General features: G+C 34.0%; 2 protein-coding genes across 2 annotated transcripts; both read right to left on the reverse strand.

The window, feature by feature from the left end:
• Positions 1-224: 224 nt before the first annotated feature.
• Positions 225-8502, reverse strand: LOC128216420 (uncharacterized). The gene is made up of 6 exons (XM_052922982.1): positions 8431-8502; positions 4770-4827; positions 2769-2912; positions 2225-2366; positions 1318-1418; positions 225-990 (listed from the first exon to the last, which is right to left on the reverse strand). The coding sequence occupies exons 1-6, from the start codon at positions 8431-8433 to the stop codon at positions 941-943; spliced, it is 498 nt and encodes a 165-aa protein (XP_052778942.1). The 5' UTR covers positions 8434-8502; the 3' UTR covers positions 225-940.
• A 2444-nt stretch (positions 8503-10946) lies between these two features.
• On the reverse strand, positions 10947-23729 carry LOC128216718 (coiled-coil domain-containing protein 77-like). Its single transcript, XM_052923366.1, has 11 exons — positions 23705-23729; positions 21725-21846; positions 20849-20970; positions 20076-20213; positions 18576-18735; positions 17875-18026; positions 15777-15871; positions 15289-15508; positions 14472-14597; positions 13253-13405; positions 10947-12633 (listed from the first exon to the last, which is right to left on the reverse strand). The coding sequence occupies exons 1-11, from the start codon at positions 23716-23718 to the stop codon at positions 12463-12465; spliced, it is 1473 nt and encodes a 490-aa protein (XP_052779326.1). The 5' UTR covers positions 23719-23729; the 3' UTR covers positions 10947-12462.
• Positions 23730-23968: the final 239 nt, after the last annotated feature.

Here is a 23968-nt window from a genome sequence, read left to right on the forward strand (position 1 = left end):
TAGAGGACATAACTGTTGTCTTCAATCGAAACACCTCGGCAATTTTCCATCAAAAACCTCGGATGTATATGGACGGTTAACAATGTAATAAGTCTTTACATTTTACTTCGTTGCAAGTAGATCTTGTAGGGATTTCAATATAACAGTTAAACCTACTTTACTCTTGGGAATCTTAATTATTTATTCAACAAAACACATCAACACTAGTAATCAATTTGAACTAAGTAATACAGAATATATGTTAAACACCACAATTAATTAATAATGATATTAAATTTCAAGTTTTACAACTTATCATAAATGACGTCATGATTTGGTTACCTGCCTGCTTATAACACTTTATACGTAATAGTAAGATGACATGAATTAAAATTTTAATGATCAAGAATGGGCGGCGTGAGCGTAGCCACACTTACATTAAGTTTGAACTTTTTTATCGAAATATCCCGGTTTGTCGTTTTTATTTATCATTCAAACGATGTGCATGCTTTTATGAGCCATGTATCTAAACAAGTCGTCAATACATAATGACATATTGAATTTTATTGCACAAATTGCTCTACGCCCAAATTATTTCAACACGCCCAGACATTCACATCTATTTATTGTGGGAACGACTGGAACACAAGTATACCAAAATTAAAAAAGGAACTAAATTCCAGGGCGTTTCTAATGCCAAAGGGGTTTTGGTGTCAACTCTAGTGTGCGAATATGAGTTCGTCTTTTATTTAGACATGAAAAACAAGATCAATACAACATTAACAAGTGCAATGATCAAACAGTGTATTTTAGAGGAAACAATAAAATACTCCCACATTCAACAAATATTGCATGACGAAACAAAAAAAGCAGATTTTGTGTAGATAGCAAAATGTCATTACTGATGAGTCAAGTGTGAATAGGGCTTTCAGCTGCGATATCGAACAATATGTCGTTAAGTTCACGTCCGGATTCTGGGTCTGTTGTCCGACATCACCAGCTCACAGAAATCTTGAAAAACAAGTAACTTAAAATTAAAATCAATCATCAATCAATCAATCGATATATCTATCAATCAATCAATCAACCAATCAACCAATCAATCAATTAATCGATAGATCGATCAATCAATCAATCAATCAATCAATCAATCAATGAATCAATCAATTAATCAGTCAAGCAATCAGTCAGTCAGTTTATCAATCAATCAAGCGTGAGTAGGTCAATTTGCAAATGTTGTACAAACTCAACTTCTGTACAATGCAACCGACCTGGGGTTTTTCTTAACTGTTGATACAACAATTCTGCCACCCCTTACTTATATACACCTTTATATACCTTTATAATTAATGCTTCCGTTTCTATCAAAGATTGCCAGCTGAAGCATCTTATCTACTTCCGTATTTGAGAGCGGCTCACCCAAGCGTGTCAAAATATCTCTGGTTTAAAAAAGAAAGAAAAAGTAATGAAAACGCTAATGTGACCTATCAAAAACATACAACAAGATATATTTTACTCAAACATTTTAGAAACATTGTGCTGATAGGGTTAATGGATAACATATCCATTTAAATAAGCATGCTATTCATTAATGTAGCAGAATGATCACACATACTTCTGCCATTTTCATAATGCTAAGTAAAGGACATTCAATGACTTCAGTACAGTCGTTGGAATCGACCAAATATGACTGATGACGACGAGGCATTCGGAGCTTCTCGGCCATTTTTTCAAAAACAACCTCGGATGTATATGGACGGTTTTCATACTTAAAAAGTGGTACGTTTAAGTCCGCTGCAAATAGATCGCGTAGTAATCTTATTTAGTAGTTAAAATTTATGACTTAACTCTTGGGAATCGTAATTATGTTTGCAATAATACACTTCACTGGCAATCAATTTAAACTGAGAGCAATGAATACAACTCTTAAACACTACATTTAATTAATGCTTTTATTCAAAAAAATACGGACTACTTCAACAAATGTACCGGCATACATCCGAGGTTGTTTTTGAAAAAATGGCCGAGGAGTTCCGAATGGACGACGAGGCAGCGAATGTGTCCGGCCTTTAGCATAAGCGGACCGGAATCGATTTCTACCAGGAACACTTCCTCGTGATCTCTCACATGTTTTAACAAGGATACAGAATCGAGTGTATTCATATAAACTTTTAGCGGTTTTCACATTACTGTAAAAAACAGCCATTTACCGTATGATTGGCAAATAACTGTAAGTCTTTGTTACCTGAGGTCATCGGGTTTCATCTTTCCTTTGTTTTCCTTGTCAAAAACTTTAAAAGCATCCATCAACCTCTCTTTTGAATCAACTCCCGTTGCGCAGGCGCGATGCAAGGTGACAAACTCGTTGTACAAAAGATTCTGATCGTCTGAAACGGAAAAGTTTAAAGAAACAAAATTACTTCATGTAAAAAAGAATGTCGAAACCTAAATGCAAATGCTACGACTCGTCCATCAAATAAAAATGTTCCTTGTTATGACGCTTCTGGGCTATTTGAAGTATCACTTTGGAAAATATAAATAAATGTCGAGTCTTTCCTGTAGTGGTCTCTGATATGCTCTGCATGATCTGATAAGCTCCGCCTACCAGCTAGTAGTCAGCAAATAACATTCACTGCATTATATTCATGTATTTCAAGAATCATAGTTGTTGAACAGAATAAACCTTTAATACAAATCCCGTTTCGGACCTGACTTACCCTTTTACATACACAAGGGTCTGTTACTGAATGTTCTTATTATACATAACACAGAACATTAAAATTTCCTACCGTCGATCTTCTGTTCGTATTTCAGGTATTGTATGTCTTGTTCTGAAGGGTTTTTCCCGAAGGCTCTCATCACCCGTCCAATCTGTCGGGACGGCAAACTTCCAAACTCATCGCCTTCGAGGAGGTGCCAGACGTATGGTAGATCTGAGATGTTCAAGGCTCAAATCAAAACATAGGTTAAAGACCATTATGATTTATTAAATAACCTAATTATCTTTATTTTAGTTGGTGTTAATAATAATAATAATAATAATAATAATAATAATAATAATAATAATAATAATAATATTGATAAAAATAACAACAACAACAAAAACAACAACAACAACAATGATAATGATAATAATAATGATAATATATATGATACAGTGAATACTAAACGGATAAGCCCAGCACCAAAGATAAACAGTGATTATGTATTCCAGCACAAGGAATGAAGACTAAAAACAATCATTAAATTACTCAAAAGTAAAACACATTACTGCATCAATATCGGGGGTACCGTCAATACATGTAACCTACTAGTATTTGAGAGTATAAAGTGATTACCCATCATCGGATACTCACGGGTATTATATATTTCCGGTACGACGGTTTGCACGTGGGTATCGGACGATGGTGATTGTTAAATGACTGTATTAAGACTTAGTAGTACCTCTTAAACGAACACTAATACTTATGCCAGTGCTAGGAAGCTTTGAATGAATAATTAAAGAACAAAACTGCCATAAAGTTATGAAGAATCTATATATGAGATCAGTTGGACATTTGTTCTTGATTTTATCATCATCATAAGCCGAATCCCTTGAAAATCATATCAATATTATCGGGCATCAACAGTTAATATCATGAAAAGTATGGCTAAATGATGGATTGGATATCTGAATTCAGGAAGAAAACGTGATAAGATGGCTTTCAAGATCATTAGAAAATACTGCAGTGTCGTTTGAGCGTAATGACGTCAGTGTCCGCAACCACAGCCTCAGGAATGTTCAGGGGTAATGGTATACCATGTCGAATTGTTTAAGTGTAAAAAATATATCATTAAAGTGTTAAGCAGACCATGAAATATTTCAAAAGAAAGTGTGTTTCTGGGTTAGCTGCACACTGTGTCAAATTTTAAATATAAAAAATATGACAAATATCATTGCAAAATTAAAGGTCATAATATAATATCTCACAGATGATGCATCAATAATTCATGAGCATAAAACACAAATGATAACTAACCAGGAAATAGTTTTTCAATTTGTAATAAAAATATCAAATAATCACAACCCTTTGCGACTTCTTTGTGGCGCTTTATGTTAGGTTTTGCTCATGTATTGAGAAGAAATAAAACTTTATCCTGTCAAAGTCAAAGTCACTATTTTCGATATTCGATTTGAAAATTTTGTAAAACGATTTAGCCAAATCAGATATGCCTCATATCTGTTGCTGGTTTAAATACGTATAATATCATTATAATCGAATTAATCCAACCAGTAAAAAATGTATTGCGGGTAAGTTATAGTTTATTTGACGTAATATTAACATAATTTAAATTACTAACATAATTATCTGGGAGTGTTATAAAGAAGGGCAGTGCGCAGGGGCGGATCCAGGGTTCGATGTTAGAGGGGGCGTAACTTAGGGATGTACCCTTTTACTTGCGCCCCTCCCTCAGATACGAAATTTATTTTGTTTAATTAAAGTGTATGCATTGGGGTATGGGTTCCTCCACAAGAGCATTTTAACAGTTTCTGGTCCTTAATGGTGCATTTGGGGCGTATTTTATTACTTTCCTTATCCTATATTGAAATAAAAAGTAAACTTGGACGATTAATTGCGCCGGTAGCGCGCCCCAGAACCGCTAGAGGTACTTGATATTTAGCTCATTTAAGAACTTTACTTTACTCAGTGTTAAGGATGGTGTTCGATGTTATTTTGAATATAAAAGCACATGCGCACATACATGCACACATACAAATTCAAGATCTTGGACGGAGGTGCAACACCTACATTTCTTTTCTTCATCTATGGCATCAGCACTTGGAGTTTCGGCGTTTGGTTCCTCGATCTGCATAAACACAATACTAACTATATTTGTTATCTACAAAGACTAACCAAGAAGGCAATTAAAACAATAATTTGTTATAAAGGTACATGCCAGAAAGATATTCAACGAGACACAATGTTAAAAGACATCAACATTACATCATCTTTATCAATAAAGGAGTTCCTCATTGTTAGACACCAACCTATTCTGTCGCATCTTCTGTGCTAGACTTATGTTTTCTGGAAGTAAATTGTGTGTTGGAAATCGCATTTTAGCAATTTTTTATATATTAATATTAAATGTTTGAATGAGTGTTGTTACAAAAGTCTGTACATGCGACCTTAATGTGTGTTTGTTTTCTACGTGTCTGTCCTGACCACAGTGGCTTGATGACAGGGGCTCATATGAGTCATTATAAATCAGTTCACCTAGTAAAATTATATACTATTATAATCTGAACCATCACATAACCATTAGAATACTTTTGATTTTTGTTTCATTTTATATTAAAGACAATGCAGTATATTGATGATGTTTATGTTACTAAGTTGTGGCCAGAACTTACTAAGTTGTGGCATCAAGTTACTAAGTTGTGGCAATAATTTACAAAGTTGTGGCTGTAACATTATACGGCAATGAATTAATTCCTCCCGCTATTTATAGTTCACCTTGTATGATAAGGCCAGCCAGCCATATGTTCTTCATAACATAACAGTGGCCACAAGTAACTAAATTGAGGCCACAATTTACTAAGTTGTGGCCACATGTAACTAAGTTGAAGCCACTATTTACTAAGTTGTGGCCACATGTAACTAAGTTGTTGCCACATGTAACTAAGTTGAAGCCACTATTTACTAAGTTGTGACCACATGTAACTAAGTTGAGGCCACAATTTACTAAGTTGTGGCCACATGTAACTAAGTTGAAGCAACTATTTACTAAGTTGTGGCCACATGTAACTAAGTTGTGGCAATAATTTACAAAGTTGTGGCCACAAGTAACTAAGTTGAGGCCACAATTTACTAAGTTGTGGCCACAAGTAACTAAGTTGAGGCCACAATTTACAAAGTTGTGGCCTCAAGTAACTAAGTTGTGGCAATAATTTACAAAGTTGTGGCCACATGTAACTAAGTTGAAGCAACTATTTACTAAGTTGTGGCCACATGTAACTAAGTTGTGGCAATAATTTACACAGTTGTGGCCACAAGTAACTAAGTTGAGGCCACAATTTACAAAGTTGTGGCCACAAGTAACTAAGTTGTGGCAATAATTTACAAAGTTGTGGCCACATGTAATTAAGTTGTGGCAATAATTTACAAAGTTGTGGCCACATGTAACTAAGTTGAGGCCACAATTTACAAAGTTGTGGCCACAAGTAACTAAGTTGAGGCCACATGTAACTAAGTTGAGGCCACATGTAACTAAGTTGAGGCCACAATTTACTAAGTTGTGGCCACATGTAACTAAGTTGAGGCCACAATTTACTAAGTTGTGGCCACATGTAACTAAGTTGAGGCCACAATTTACTAAGGTGTGGCCACATGTAACTAAGTTGAAGCAACTATTTACTAAGTTTTACTATTTAATACTATGTTGTAGCCACAATATAAATAAAGTGTTGCGGATGTCACCTCATTGCAACCGTAGATTTTATAGCCATTCGTTTATACCTAAAAAAAAATTCCATTCAAGCTGGTCATTAATTTATTTTTAAAGTTATATTATTTGAAGCGGCCTAAGTAAGTTATGATAAAATATTGATAATTATTACAACAGGTGGTTTTGTCTTTTTACGATACAAAATCAAACACAGGTTCCATTTCATTTAAATATTGAAGGTCTGAGTTTTATGCTTTATTAGGCGTAAAAAATGTTTCGTAACATTAACCCGATCGGCCATATTTTTTCTCCAGACCCTACACTTTTTGCCATTAAAGTATTTTTTTCGTAATTTTCTAAAGAAGTTTTAATTGATCATTTTACACATAAGCTTTTATTACAATAGTGATTTACGCTGATATAGATCGGCTTGGTACAGAAACCCCGGTTTTCAATTTAAAAAAAATGAAATATATTTTTTTTTATGCCTGCCTACCTTTCCTTTTTTTGAGATGTAAAGTGGACTCAAAGAACTATTTTTGTTTGTCTAATTACCATCATTTATAATAAATAAATATGTTTGCAATATAACATTAAATTAGTGCGTGTTTTTGAATATTAAACCCCCCAAAAATGTCCAGTTATATTAAATAAATGGAGTTGAACGTTGCACTTATCATCGCTGTCCGGTTATTAAACGTGAATGCAGTATTTTTTCTTACAGTGCACCTAGTACACTTTTAAACTACTATTGTTATTACCTTTACGCTTTGTTGCTAAATTGAATGAACTTTTCATAAAGTTCATAAGTTGATTAAGACATTACGTGTGTCGAAGATATGTGAATGACAAGATCTATAGTTCAAATGGTTCTAGCCTTAAATTGATGTAAATAATTTCTGTAACAACGTTCCTATTGACCACTGTCGAGTGCAACGCTGTGAACCTATGTACACAAAATGATACAGAGTGAGAAAAACACTGCAGTGTGGTCGACGTACGGTGTACGGCCGCCACACAACACGTAACGCCAGCTTTAGTAAGGAAGATAGACATGTTCTCGAAAGAAATTAGAAGCATAAAATGCACACACCTGGTGTCATTACAATTAATAACTCACTCCAAGTTCGTCACAAATCGAGGAGGGTATTGTAAACGTCGAGGTAAAACGATAATTACAGGCGTACTGGTATGAACTTTGGATTTAAATCGTTAACATTATTCACTATCACTAGCTGTACTGCATGGTTATATTTTAATCTGTTGACGTAAATACACAACAGACTTGTTGACATCGCACACATTGTTGATGTCAGGGACGGCGACAGGATTTGGCGTCAGAGGTGGGGCTAAACCAATCTCCTCTGGTAAGAAAGCATGCTCCTACCCCTCATTTACAATGAGAACACTACTTGGTTTTAATTAGTTGATTAGGTCTTTAAATCGTTTCAAAGGACATATTTAGCCATTTTAGTCAGAAATATGGCATTGAATTGCATTCCCTTAACATTGTGTCTCTGATACTGAAATAAAAAGTAAACTTGAACAAGTTTAGAGGGGAACGCGCCGGGTCCGTCTTAGACCGCCCTGGATACAGCAAATCTCAGCGGCGCCAATAGAGGTCAATATAAGTTGTATTAAGTGCAATACGAAGCATCATCTTATTTAAGGAACAATTATATGTACTTCTATCAATGTATGTTACATCGCAAATAATAATAATAGGTCCTTATGCACGACTAAAATTATATTTACCTGGACTGAATCAACTAGAGTACGGACGAGACGTACCAAGAAGCAAACATGCTACCAGTTAACAACTTGTAAGAACACTCACTTGACCATAAAAAGAGGCGGTACCCCAATGCTTATTAATACATTTTGAACTCTCATAAAAGATTTGAATGTTTTTTTATATATAATAAATTATATTATAACTTAACAATTATTTATTATTCAAAGCATAAAATATTAACTTTAAAGGATCTTCATTAAGAAGAATAAATTAATAGCAAACGAACTTACCATTGTTTTATTATTTCATGTTCCTTTTGTTTTAAAATCGAAAACGCATTGCGCTTATAATCAATGGGATTGTTTTACACAAGAAGGTAAATATTAATTGGCACACCCGTCCGTTTATAGAAAATAAGTAGGTCAAAGATCAAAACTAGGTTTTACTGGGCCTTTGTTTTAGAGAAGATATTGAATATCATTGAAATGAATTGGTATACGCGTGTCAATTACATTGGAACCTGTTCAACTTTGTTCGTGCACTAATAAGCACTTAGTTGTTTGCTTAGTATGTAGTTTCATAAAATAAAGTATTTCAGATAATACCGGTACTTTTAAAGTTACTATACCATATGATAATAGAGGGGTAAATGACTTAAGTTAGGAAATGACTTAAAATGTGTTATAAATACCGGCGCCATTCTGATTGTTGCAGTAAATATCTACACACCTAAGCTGTTTTAGACTTAATATTAAGGGCGCTTTTGTTGGTTATAAAATGGTTTCGGTTTTATTTCGGGTTCACGAACTGTGCATTTGTTGTTACAGTTTCAAATAAAAACCAAAACCAGTTTTATCGTGTTTTTTTAACGAAAACCGAAATCGGTTTTCGAAACTATTGAAACCCCTACCGGAGGCGGTTTCATCGGTTCGTTCCATCCGAAAACTAGTTTACTTTGAAACCAACATGGCGGAAAGTGAACAACCACGTTTGTTGAAACTCAATCCCTTTGATAACAATGCCTTACAATGGGCAAATGAGCTAAATGATAAAGGTTATATTTATAATTGAACATAATGGCTACATGCAGTAGCTCCGCCATGTTGTTTAAACTGTACACAAAACCATGCATTTGTTACTTCAAGCCAAACTATCAAAACCGAGTTCGAAACTGCTGAAACCATTGACACCAAAACTGAAACTGGTTTGGTATCAACAAAAACGCCTTTAAAACAGCGAATGCTTGTACAGTTGGCCTTATGAAGGCGCACACTAGGTTAATTAGAAAATAAATGTTTTTTAATTTTGATGTGTTACGTTTTGTGTTCATATTAAAAGAACATTGTGATATTTGGTGTTTAAACAGAATTTTGTGGCCACGTCGTTAAGTCATATGAGCTAAAAATAATAAAGCATTAAAAAAAAAAAAAAAATTGGCATCGACCAATATTGTGCGCATTTAAACCTTTTGCAAACGCCCTTGATTAACCATTTCTTTTCATCTAATGCATTGCATATTAGGCACACATTATTTTTGATGAATGATATAAAATAAATGTTCATATGAATTGACGCGAAACCATACGAGTGTGAATTTATTTTTACCCTCTATATAAACCGAGATCATTTAAGGTGGGATTTACTTTCATAGACAATTCTCGTTTCATTAAGATGAAGAAGTTGATTATTTTAGTATTTTCAACTAACGTAATAATAATCATTTATTTCATGTGATTTAGATCACCACCCTTTCTTGGATAAGGCGTTTTTGCATCCTGTTTAGGGGTTTACACGCCCTAAGTCAAATGTTTCTACATTTTGTAATAGTTGAAGGTTATTTGTGTAGTTACAAATATAAATGGTTTGGTGCAACGCAGTCGCAAAACCAATTATTTTGTGCAATATTGACAGGCCCGGGTTCGATTCTCAGCTTGGACGCATGCGAGTTTGGTTGGTGGTCACAAAGCCCAACAAGTTTATTTTCACCAGTTTTCCCCACAACACAAGACTACACTCTTGCACAACATCGGGTCAACGAGAGTGACTTAGCACGAGTTGATTTAACTTTCTTCACAGAAGTTATTAAAGAATTATTGTTTAAACTAACAAGATACAACTTTTTAGTGGACTGCATTTTATTGTTATAAACGGTCTACTTGATGAGCCAGCAACTTTTTAAACTAACACTGCGCCAAAAGCTGACTGCTGACTTACTTAATGAATGTATTTGAAATCTTGAGAAATACTGCTTTCTCATAAGACAAAATACAATGATGTCCACTAAACAATGTTTCATGTGAACAAGAACTGAACATTATTTTAGTTAAAAGTAGAGATTTTTAGAGCCAAAAGTGCATATTCACTAACCGTTTGAAGCAAATAAATGACAATTGAACAGGGTCCGCAGTTTTGATGCACATTCAGTACAGGGTTCCGAAGAAGTTTTAATTGTTGAACTGGCCCAATTACACCCCCCCCGCCTGCCCTTCCCCCTCAACACACACACCAAACTTTTTTTCATCAATTGCCCATTTTCTGCATTCTTGGCCATTCTGAGGGCATTTTAGAACGCAATCCTCAAAAAGGTAGGGAAAGTAGGTATTTTACAAAGAGTAGAAAAATATTACCGGTACAATAGCGCAATAGCGTCTGCTTGAAAACCTGTGTTTAACCAGGGATGACATAATACTATAATTATGCATTTTGTTTGTGTTGACTTTTTTATACTAACAAATGCCATTTATCTTGAATTTAAAGAGATTTTGAACTTGATACATGTCGTTGTATTTCAAAGAGGCAACAAACATAGTTTTTCAGGATTTATTTCTAGTACAAAATACATACACCTCTATCTACAAAATCTATCACAGAATTGTCATAAATAATGGACTAAATACAGATACGAGAAACATAAAAACGTGTGTGACTACTTCAAACTGTTGTCATTGTTGTGGTTAAAGCTACCTGGCAATAAATCATTATACACAAAATCTGTTTGTACTAAATCTAAAATTAATAGTAAGATTAATAAACCTGTCAGTTGCTTTTTTCTCTCTCAAAAGTTTTTTCAGTAAGATTCATTCCTCTCTTTTTTGATAACTTAAATCATGTTTGTAAAATGTTTCAAATTCAGACAAGTTTTCATGTACTGGAAAAAAGCACACCTGAACGCTTTCTTCATTTATTGGAGAATAACAAAAGCAGTCACAATTTTTTCGAAATGATCACCTGATGTGATGAATTATATAAACACTTCTAACATTGAACAAAATTTCTTAATTTAAAATTGATTTAATTCAATTAAATTCACGTTAAGAGTAATTAGACTTTTTGTTGGGTGTAATTAACAGGTGTGACTGAAAGAAAAGGTTTAAGGCCACAATATATTAAGAGTTTGATTGTTGCCGTCCTAATTTGATATCAAGGTGTTGGTGGGTAGGCAAGTTTTTGTTGTTGTTTTTTGTTTTAATCTTAAGCTCTATTTTTGGACTTCAGTCATGAAACGCTTAATAAACTATCAATTTATTCTTGCCTAGAGATGAATTGCAGGGGGAATGCTGGTTGTACATAACAATCAAATAAACTATTTATTTACTGCAGCCTAGTGATGGATTTCAGAGCAAATGCTTGATTTAGATTACAATCAAACACAACTAGACAACAAAATATAGCAAAATAAAGGATACTCAAAACGAGTCGTATTGAGAATATCTTCATTACCAAATTTAACTGTAGATAATACGCTTGGGTAATTAATATGCATGGGGGATCGGGGTCGAGCATGTTGGCTGGGGGTGACAATGATTAGGTAAAATTGCTTAATCAGTGTTGAGTACACTGGACAAACAACTAATTTAAATCATATGCTGGGGAGTATAGCTGCATATTATCCATCATAAAATTGGTAACTGGTTGATAAACAACGTTTGATATATTTTATATATAACACTACAGAATACATTCAAAAGTACAGTTATTTTGTTTCTGCGATAAACATGTACCTAACAAAATGGTGTTAAATTTGTAAGAAAAGTTATGTTATCAATATTTCATAGAAAATAATCTTCACTTTTTATTCATGTACCTAATGCTGATAAGAAAGGACTCCCATTTTCAAGATTAAATATTTCATATAATGGTAAAACTACCGGTTATGATACAACATTTACCATTTCAAACTGGTACAGTTAGCATTAAAATGATTTAAGTTACTACTGAAATATGACTGAATCACTGTGCATTTTCTGTGGAGGAGAGGAAAAATATCTTTCAAAATGGAATGAATATTTCAACAGATATATCAATATACAAGTTTACAATCCTCATAAATGCTTCATATCATTTTCTATGCTGTACATCTTAGCCTTGAGGTTTTTCAGCTCGCCGACCATTTTCTTTGACCGCCCAGATGTTGCCCGGATATTGCGCAATATCTGCATGTCAAGGTCATCAGGGCGCTTGGCGTCCATGTCTTCAGAGAATCCAATTGTAACCTGGAATATCATATAAATAGGGATTAGAATATAATCTCTTCGATGGTGTAATTTCAACATATGGCACAAAACTGGTCTGCATGTGCGTTTGGTTAGTGGTCACCAAGCAGGACAAGTGGGTTTTCTCCAGGTACTCCGGTTTCCCCCACAACACAGGACCACACTCTTGCATAACATCGTGAGTGATTAATATAAGTTGTAACAGCTTTTTTCACAATCGATGAAAAATTAAATTAGTTTTAACTAAAACTGGTCTGCAGATTAGTCCAACATACAGATAGTCTATTTAAGGCCTTAACAAATGCAATCACTGCAGACTTAATGCACCTGTTCTTGATTTTGTATTTTCAGTTCAAAACTATATAGACCCCAAGGGCACATGAATTTACCAAATGGTCTTTGATTCAAAAATAAATTCACGCAGACTTTAAAATAGTAATAAGGCTCAAGATGGAAATGAAATGCAAATTTAGTAAATTGGTGGTTTTATAAACTGTACAAACCATGAACAACAGAGAGCATGCCACCATTATATCAATTTTGAGCATGTAGTGTGTGCTCAGGTGAGCTTAAAAAAAGGAACAAAAAGTTTTTATTCAACCAGAATACAAAGTATGACCTTATACAGCTGTCTTTCCACATCCTTGAGTCTGGTGCGGAGATTTTTGATGTCTGTTTTAAATCCCTCCACCTCTAGGTTCCGTCTCCTTTCCAAATCTTGGTATCGCTGGTTCATCAGCTTCAGTCGCTTGCCCATCTTATCACCACGATCCTGGAAAGTGTCGATATAAATACTTATGTAACTATTCATTTATCAAATTTTAGGATCCTATTTTTTATTAAGTGGGCAGCAAGTTTTGTATGGGCAGAGTAACCACACGTAAACCACAATAGGCTTGGCAAAGCTTTAATAGTCTGATCTTAATTAATTATCAGATATGGTGGGCCAGCTCGCCATTTTAATCTTGATTTATAAGCTGACAATTTATAGATGAGGCACGAAAGCCATTAACTTAGCATGAATATTTGTTTATAAATAATAATAATGCAGCTTCAAAGGCCTATCACCTCAATATTCCAGATTATCAAAATTACAAGTAGGTTTAATTGAAATCTAGGTGGGTTTGCATTAAAAAATATCTGTACTCCCATGCAATTGAGAAAATTCATTTTTGGAAAGCTTTACATTTTAATAATAATCAGCATCCAATTGTATGAAACTGGTTAAAATCTTTGGTCAAAGCAAGCCAAAATGTTTATTGATTGGTCAATATCCAAGCATTACTATTACGGTAACCAAACAAATCATTAAACATGCAAACTTACGGACAAATCACCTGTGGACAACTTATCCAAGTTCTATACAAATGGCTGCTAATGGATTAACAAATTAACATTGTTAACCAACCCTTGTGAAGTGGTTTTGTACAATAATCATTTCATCCGCTACCGATCTGTAATGAAACTTGCAAACCTTAAATATTTCCCTGGTGACATCTCAATCTTCCCGTATCCATGACAACTAATCTTCTAACTGTATCACTTGTGGTACATATCCAACAGTTTCTGAGACCAACTGTTCAAACAAACCTAAAATATTTCCCTAGTGACTTTCCTTCTTCCCGTATCCATGACAACTAATCTTCTAACTGTATCACTTGTTGTACATATCCAACAGTTTCTGAGACCAACTGTTCAAACATACCTTAAATATCTCCCTTGTGATGTCTTCCCTCTTCCCATATCTGTGACAATTTATCCTCCAACAGCATCACTTGTTCTTGTTTCATATCTGACAGCTTCTAAGACCAACTCTAAACCTTACATTACAAACAAACCTTAAATATCTCCCTGGTGACATCTCCCTCTTCTCGTATCCGTGACAACTCATCTTCCAACTGTATGACTTGTTCTCGATACATCTCAGACAATTTCTGTGACTGCTGAAGCTGGTACTCCAATGACTGAAATGTTTAAAAGTTTTATAATTCAACTTTCATGTTTATATAATATAATGAATTATATATCATACACTGACCCTCCATCGGCGTCATTTGTATCTTCAAACAAAAGTGAAATCAGGATAGGTTTCTATGTTTGTTTGAAAGTATGTATAAAAATAAATAAAGTTCTGGTGTTGTTTTTTAAACAGGCCCTATCACAAGTATGAAAAATAAAAGGAGGGAAATTACTTGTATTATTGTAAATGCAGGTTTAATGCAAATGGAAGGAATAAATGTTTACAAAATCAATGCTGTTTAAAATATCTAAAATATTTCAGAGTACAATTTTTTATTCTAAAGCTGCTAAGTCAAAAACTGTTATACAAAGACTTGAAATTTCAACAACCCTGCTATATATTCTATTAACGGTTACTGCCTGTTGCCCCATTTTACTATGTATACCTGGATAATTTAGTTGCTGGTTCAATACAATGAAATCGAGATTCAAACTACATGGAAATGGATAGTCCTTGAGGCAATAATTGTGCAATAACTGACTAGTAACGTTATCCATGGAAACATCAAGGCAATAATTGTGCAATAACTGACTAGTAACGTTATCCATGGAAACATCAAGGCAATAATTGTGCAATAACTGACTAGTAACGTTATCCATGGAAACATCAATATTTATCATTTATAAAATACCTACCTTGAGCTCTTCAATGTAATGTGATTTGGTGTCGTATGATGATGGAGTAGTGAGGATATCGTCTTTCGGTGAGATGTTAAGCTTCTGTTTACACTGATCAAGCTCTCGTAGAAGCTTGTCTTTTTCTGCCATCCAAAGACGCTCGCTAGCACGGCCCTGATATCGCAACTCCAGGAAATCTTTTGTGCTTTCGTAAAGCAGATCTTGTGTTTTGTGTAATCTGAAAGCAAAACATTAATAACTGAATAATAGTAACAAGAGTACGGCTGTTGGATGTCAACGCTTGTCTGTTTACTTGATTTATCAAAAAGCATTTTTTTTTGATAAATGAAAAATAGTTTACTGTGTTTATCATACAAATAATTCCTGAACAACATCTAAAAAAAGTACATTTAAAGCAAATTATAGAAAATCAAAAATAGTGAGCTAAGCCTTATCCTGTTATTAGGGACTTAAAATGTTTGAGAAATTGGGGCAAGAGTCTATACTTTTCAGTGAGGGTGTGAATCTTGGCCTCATCTCGCTGTCTTCTTGTCTCCAGTTCTTCGTCTTTCACTCGTCGATCCTCTATCAATGCTTGGACCTGAAAAATACAACTATGTATACACATGCCAATACTACAATCGCAGGCTAAACTAGAATTCCACATATTAGATGAGTCACCTTTCTTCAGCGCCCTTTCAAAGAAGATCACCATGACCATTAATCCAGGGCTTTAATAAAGAATCTGTTTTAACTTCCACGCCATCAGTTTTTGAAGTTTTTCTTTGAAGTGTGGGAGTTTAAGCCTCAAGAACACTAAGATTTTAACATTTATAAAACTATTCTGAAAAAAATATGAAAGGATTTGCATTTAAACCATGCCAACTTCTCAAGAGTATTAAAATAAAATGTTATGTCCCCTTGTGTTACAGGTTCCTATTGCCCAAAACATCATGTGTGCCAAATTATGATGCCAAATTCTAGTTCAATGTCATAAGGTTTAAGCTAATGCCACTGTTAATCAATAATGTTTTTTGCACACTGACGACGACGACGACAACGAAATGAAGGATATCACAAATAATACCTCAACACTTTTTCATTAAAAAGGACGAGCTTATCATGATGATTTAAGGGGGCCACCAAATGGTGCCCATGTTTGAACTACAGATTTTAAAATAAAATAACAAAAAATTGATCAGATTTTATACTAACAACGCCTAGTATTTACATGGTCATAAGTTGACCTGGTTTTCTTTAAAAAAAAAAGCACATCTTGGCACATGGTATTGATTGTGAGTTGTCAATTTAGCAATCCTTCTTTATCAGCACCAACTGGGCTAATGAATTGGCCTCAAATATAGGAACAATCCATTGACCAGTTACAACAGAAATTATTTACATAGTTTCAGGGGTTCTAACAGCTGATAATTGTCAATCATGAAAAATCGGAGGGGATCTGTTTAATTCAGCATGAGGGGTTCATGTCCAAAGCAGGGTTAAGGGTCATTACACCCCTTATGAAATTGTTTCCTAAGTCATTGATATTCATTTTTTTTAGATTTCCTACAGTTTTGGTGAAAACGCACAAATAAAAAACAATCTTGACAATTGTACAATAGTACTGTAGTCTAATATTAAAATCTGTGAGTGTTAACCCTGATTTCAGGATTATTCCTAACTTTGAGAATCCCTGTCATTTAGCAAGTGTCCATTCAAAGGGGCTAGACACCGTATGGTCCAAAAATCAGAAAATACATGATCTCCATTAAACAAGCCTAGAATTGTCAATATGAGCTAGTATGAGGTCGATAATACATCATTTTAAATGATTTAAAGAATATTTTGCCGTTGTCTCAGCTGGGTTAATCCATTTCAAATAAGCGCATAAAGGTTTCCCAGTTTAAAGTTTGTATATTTAGCATGTGAAAGTCATGATATTACTGGTAGTACAGAATAATATACCGACCCTATTTTTAAATTTACTGGGATTTACATGGTAGACAACCCCAGTAGATTTAGATTTGGAAAAATACGCAAAAACTGCAAAAGATACATGTGTCGTATGATTCAGTAAGATTCAATGTGATGTACGCAACGATATCAATTTTATGTAAGTTTTTGACAATTTTCTTGTTTTCATGCAATTGTTTCATCTGGCTTCTAGTCCGTTTAAAGGTGAAACAATGTGCATTTATATAGAAACAAAAAATAACCATGTATTTTATCACCTGGTTGTTGATAATTAACTTACGCCTAGTCAAGAGTCGAAGACCCATGCTCTAGCTTTCTTTTGAGGATATGCAAACTTAATTCTTCATTTATCACAAAAGAGAAACATGAAAGACCCACTCTTTCTTATTTTCAAATTACCCCCATTTGCTATTGGGTCTTTGTTGTCTTACTGTGATATAGGAGCATTCAACCCTTGCTAAGCCCTAGATGCCCATTACTTACCTGGCTAAAAAGGCTTGTTCCTTATACTGATATTTCTGCAGGGCCTTAACTTGCAGGTACAGGGCTAACATCGACTCACAATGCAATAATTATTTCTACCCATTCAACTCTTAAACCCTAGCCCAGCCCACGCTGGCCACTACTCACCTGCTCTCTGGACAGTTTAGCCTGCTCTTGGATTTGAGACTGCAGAGCTTCGACTTGCAGGGACAGGGCTTGGTTATCATGCTGGTATTTATCTTCAGTTGACAATGCAATGCTGCCTTTCTTCTGAGGTGAGGACGGTTTCTTTGTATCTTCTGAAAGTGAAGTGTCACTTTAAAACAAAGGCTCTGAAACTATATGCTATCTTAAAACAGGTACAATTGGATTTATGTTTATTTACCGTAGGTTAAGACATACTCAATATACACATGGTAATACCTAGACCATTATGTTAAATATTAAAATTAGAATAAAGATTTACCAATCACTTGAATGTACAATTTTCATTTTCAACTCTTCAAAGCGTTTCATTTGTCATTCTTGTGAGCATTATTTAACGCTAGGATTTGATTTGCTGCTAGAGGTTAAGCTTATGCAATTACATATATTTGCTTTGCATGGTAATGACCCCGCCTATTCAGTAGTAAGCTCCACGTGATATGTAAAAAAAAGATGCACAATCGCTGAGGGCAGCAGGTGCTTTTCTTTGATGTTTGAAGTCGATTAAAAGGTCATACATGTTAAACTTATTTAAAAATCACTTGAAAGTTTTGAGTTCTAAGTGACATTGAATAAAGAAGAAGATAGAACCTTTTCGCTTTCACCCCTCAATGTGGAGTGGACTGTAGCTAACATGTGCTTACTTTTGTTCTGCAGTGTGGCACTCTGCGGTCGTCTTGGAGCCTTCTGTTCTACGACGGCCTTGGCGGGTGGCTCCTTATGGAAGTATGTGATTTCGCTGTCAGGAGTTCCGCTCAATGCTAGCAACTGCTGAATCTTCTTCTTATCTTCAAGCTCTCGTATCTAGGGAGGAAGCTAGTGATTTATTATTAGTATAACTATTATGATTCATATATTTCTGTTCCGTTTCAAAGTATGTGATCTTGCTATCTGGGGTACTGCTCAGTGATAGTAAAGGCTGGATCTTCTTGTCATCTAGTTTGCAGATCTAAGAGGAAGTATTAGTTTATTGAAAATTGAAATCATCTAAATAATTTCATATCTTATGCCCAGTTTCACAGTCACACTTGGCATATCTCTCCAAATCAAGCATTGCACTGGGTAACAATTATTTCAGTAGTAACTGTATATTGTATGCAACTGTCGAAGCCTGGTAACATAATAGAAAGGAATTTGATATACATTTTAGCATATTATACACTGTGTGCATGTTATGTTGATGTATTTGATATGTATTTTCTATTGCATTTCGAAAGAAAGACTTATTATTGAAGTTAAGGGATGTTTTATCCTTTTCTTTTTCCCATTTTAAATGTATTTCTGGCAAATGGAGTTACATCACTGAAAACACAAAACCCAAGGATACATATTTTGTATAACCCAAAGCTTGAATATTTTTCAAAGGAAAACAAAAACCTACTTTAAATCCCATAATTGCAATGAATATTCCAGCGGTAAGGTATATAAATCAAAATGTATGAATGTATGGACCAATCCTAAAATGTCCTTAATAAAGGGATTCTACTTCTATGAAGATGGGTATTGAAACTTCACACATCTTAAGAAATGTTAAAAGGGAAAGTCCGAAGACATATAGAAATCGCCCTGCTTAATGTATAGAGTGCAATAAAATCCTGAAAGTGTTTAATATAAACCCACTTCAAACTGCCTTTTTAGTACAGTATTACTCTCTACCTGTCCTCTGCCTACCTTGAAGGGAAATATTCCCTCCATGAGGTTATAAAAAGGACAGGGTGCTGCAAGTGAGGAAACTTCCCGACAAGATGCAAAGGGAGACAAGGACACATTGTTTAGGGCTGTGAAGATTTTGAGCAACATGAATCAGAATGTGACAGAAATTGGTAGGAATTGTGTTTAATTGAAGTAATATTAGGATTCAACTGGCAATTATGTCAAGCCTGTATGTACATTTTAATAAAATTATAAGTGTTAATCAAACATAAAGAGATGACTGTCTAAAGCTTTTAATTCCACAAAGACAAAAATGTACAAGTCTCAATGTGGCAGAAGGTGTGCCACCAAAAAAGACAATTTATAGCACCCATTTACTCTTTAGCAAAATCCCTACATAAACCTATTGTACAAATCATTGGTGAAGTTCTTGTACACTAAGCCTTAAGCCCCACAACCACCATACATTTACTCCTTCCGCAAGTGGTTACCTTAAGTCTGTCATTCTCGGCATACAATCTGAGAACATGTTCCCTCTCCTGGAACAGGTAGATCTGCATGTCACTCAAGGCCTTCTGTAGTTCCACTATCTCCTCCTCACGTTGTCGCATCTCCCATTGTAATTTATGCTGCAAGAGCAAAACCATTCATTTAATTTGCATACATAATCATATTAAATACATAGTAAAGTTTCTTTTCCTTTTAAAGCTTTTTGTAAATTATTCCAAGATATTCTACAAATAGAATATGTGAATATGAGAAATAAGATACCGGTAACTTAAACATCTCTTTTGGTTTAAGTATGAATATATCTGATATGACTAACATTAAATTATGTTTAGTAAAAAATATGCAAAATTCCTAAAACCATTAAAGCTGCACTCTCACAGATTTACCATTTTTATAACTTTTTTATTTTTTGTCATGGAAAGAGCAAATTTTTGTGTAAATATCTGCAAACCAATAATATAAGATTGCTGACAAAAATCAGATCGTAGATTATCCGTTAAAAAATTAATGTTTTATGGCCTAAAGCGTTACTAACGGTTTAAGAAAAATGCATAAAAGATCAATTTTTGAACTGAAATATAAAAATCTGTGATCTCATTTTATGTCAGCAGTCTTATATAACTGGTGTCCACCGATTTTCGCAAAATTTAGCTCGTTCCAAGACAAAAGTAAAAAAAGTTGTAAAACGTTCAATCTGTGAGAGTGCAGCTTTAAAACCTATGAATTTCAAAATGAGAATGTTTGCATATTCAACCTGTTCTTCATAGGTGACTTTATACTCCTCCATCTTTGCAACAAGCCCTTCATGCTCTTCGTCATATTCTGCAATCTTCTTCCGATAATATTCCAATAACTCTCTGGATGGACGAAGATGACCTGAAATAGCATGGACACAATTTTGTTTTGTGTTCAACTTAGTGTGATGTACAAGAACTGCTAACTGTATGTGTCTTTTATGAGCATATTATAGTGATTAAATATATATGTTTATCAGTGAGTAATAATCTCTGAACATGTAGATCATATTTATACACATTTACAGCTTTAGACATATACCAGAACAAAAGTCAATTTGCAAAATCATTGTTATCCACACCTTAAGTTTTCATAGTCTAAATGAACAATTCAAAGATTGTCAATGTAATTGTCAACAAAATAAGAATAATGCATAAAAAGTATTCCCTGAAATCTTTAATAAAGAAAAACAGTTCTGTTTACATGTGACAATATCATTTAAAATCATAGCTGTCTTACTTTCTGATGCCAAAAACAATGAAAACTTATTATTTCCAATTTCACCGCTCCTGAAGTGTTTTTTTTACTTTTATTTTTATGTTAAGTTGTATTGGAATAACATTGTCACAGTTTAAACCAGTGCCATTGGTCTAGCTTGACATTATTTAGAGAACTCAATAAAAACAATACATTTTTACAAAAAAAAATACTAAAATACTAAATTGTGAACTGTACAACTAGGCACAAATTTAAGCCTTCTTCAGTGTTTTGCAGTTGTTTCTTTGCAATGATAGAGACTAAACAAACAGAGACTAAACAAACTTAAGTCTTCATTTATATTTGGCAGTGATTCCTTCTTGATGATACTTGCTATTTGAGCAGATACAATACAAACCTAAGCGTTCATTTATGTTAGGCAGTGGTTCCTTCTCAATGATACCAGCTATACGAGAAGAGACGTTCATCTTCCCCCTTCGAGGTGAGTTGCTTGGAGAAGAATTTCTACTTCCACCAGGGCTGTAAATTAAAACAGAAATGTATAATTTCATCCAACTTTCTAACAGTATTTATATCATTCGCAACTACCATCATGTTTTTAAATAAAACAGTAATTAAACAATGTCAATTGAATGGAGTCAGTGACAGTCAATGTCAATGATGAGATGAGTAGGTCAATTTTTGTTTTGCCTTCCATGAATGAAATACTAAATGAATTCTTGATCAACTGATCAACAATTGAATCAGCATTGCCTGAGTACTCACACAAAATTGTATCAACTTTGCTTAATACTTTTAAAGTAATTGGGGAAAATAATTATGTCAAGTTTGTCTTGAGTCAAAGAAATGTCTATCTTTGGTAAAATGTATTTCATGATGTTTAGGCTTATCACACTGATGTTTTGATAAACTTTAAGCTGCATTTCAGTACAGTAAGTTTGTACGGTATTGCTGTACATGTATGTGTACTCTATTTCAGTTCTTACATTTAATCTTAAGATAAAGGAAATCTTAAAACAGGGTCATGACACATGTGCAAAATAATGTCCTGTTAGTGAGACTGAGTATGGACTTTGGTAAATAAAGTCCCAAGACTGAGCGAGTTACGTTTATTCAGAAAGTTGTTTCCTGACGACACGGACATATAAACCATGGACTGGCAACTGCCCCATATCGGAGAAACGATAAGAAATAATAATTTACCCACAATTCTTAGCGTGCGCTCGGCAAATATTGGAAAATTCAGCCGAATCTCTGATCGGTGATTAACGGCGATCTTCAGTTATTTCCGCCAACTCTGCTAATAATGCCTTGTTCATTATAGATTTAATTATAATTAATGATCGGTGATTAACGGTGATCTTCAGTTATTTCCGCCAACTCTGCTAATAATGCCTTGTTCATTATAGATTTAATTATAATTAATAACTGTGATTTTAATCAGATTCAATTGGACTATTATCAACTCAAATGAAAGTACCGCGCATTTGAGTAAATTTTAATTAATGTTTTCCTACATGTATATATTCAGCCAATGTAGGAAGTCTCGAAAAAGACCACATGGTATGATCTCAGAATGAAATTGCTGCACGCGTGAGTTTGAGATTATCGCATTAACACAGATGAGAGTTGCCAATCCATGGTTTATAGGTCCATGCTGACGAGCGAGAAGTAGAAAAAAAAGTGAAATTGAATTCTTTGTTTTAGAAATGAAGCAACTAACTTAACTTAATGCAAGTTTTGGCACATCCAGATTTTTATGAAACATCAAACATAAACATCATTTTGTATTTTGATAAAACATTTTTATAGCAAATGTTCAAAAACAAGCATACACAAAACTGTATCAAAATTGAGACTATCACTTTAAACAAGCATACACAAAACTGTATCAAAATTGAGACTATCACTTTGAGTATTATCTAACCTGATGTTGTTCAAGATGATTGCATTGTTAGGCATATATATGCTAAGCAGATCTATCCGCAGATCTTCAAAATATTAAAGCTGCTGTTTAATAATATATTATAATATAATTATGATTAAAATGTTCTATAGTATGACTATAATGTTCTACATTATCAAATATATGCTAATTCAAACTCAGCATCATGTACAAAATATCAATAATCTATCATTTATAAAATATCCGAAATACATTGTCCGAAATATTTTTCTTTACATCGATTCGACAGGTCTGGACAGAGTCCGGTCGCTTTTGCAATCTGTTATCTAATAAAATCAACGTTTTCATTCCTAAAGCTAGGTGATGTTCTGGATAATAAAACATTCATTGCAATTATTTGAAATCACTAAGTACTAATAATTATGGGTCAAGAAACACTCTAAATTATATTCTGTTTTGACATGTAAATACCTTGCAGACGCCATTTTGAATATTGCGCTTTGTCTATAACTACGAAAAGGTTACGCACAACCAATACATATCAATACAATACAATAAGTTTTATTTCAAGTCGGCAAGACACAAACATATGCAACATAAGCTCTGATGTGCTTTTTAACCGACCGTTAACAAATGTATATGAGATCAACAAGAGTAAAAATAGCTATAAAAGGAAAAAGTATTAGATATTTCTATATTATATAATTATCATCTAAAAGCACACATATTAAGCAT

The sequence above is a fragment of the Mya arenaria genome, chromosome 14 (genome assembly GCF_026914265.1).
Source record: "Mya arenaria isolate MELC-2E11 chromosome 14, ASM2691426v1".
Classification (NCBI taxonomy): domain Eukaryota; kingdom Metazoa; phylum Mollusca; class Bivalvia; order Myida; family Myidae; genus Mya; species Mya arenaria.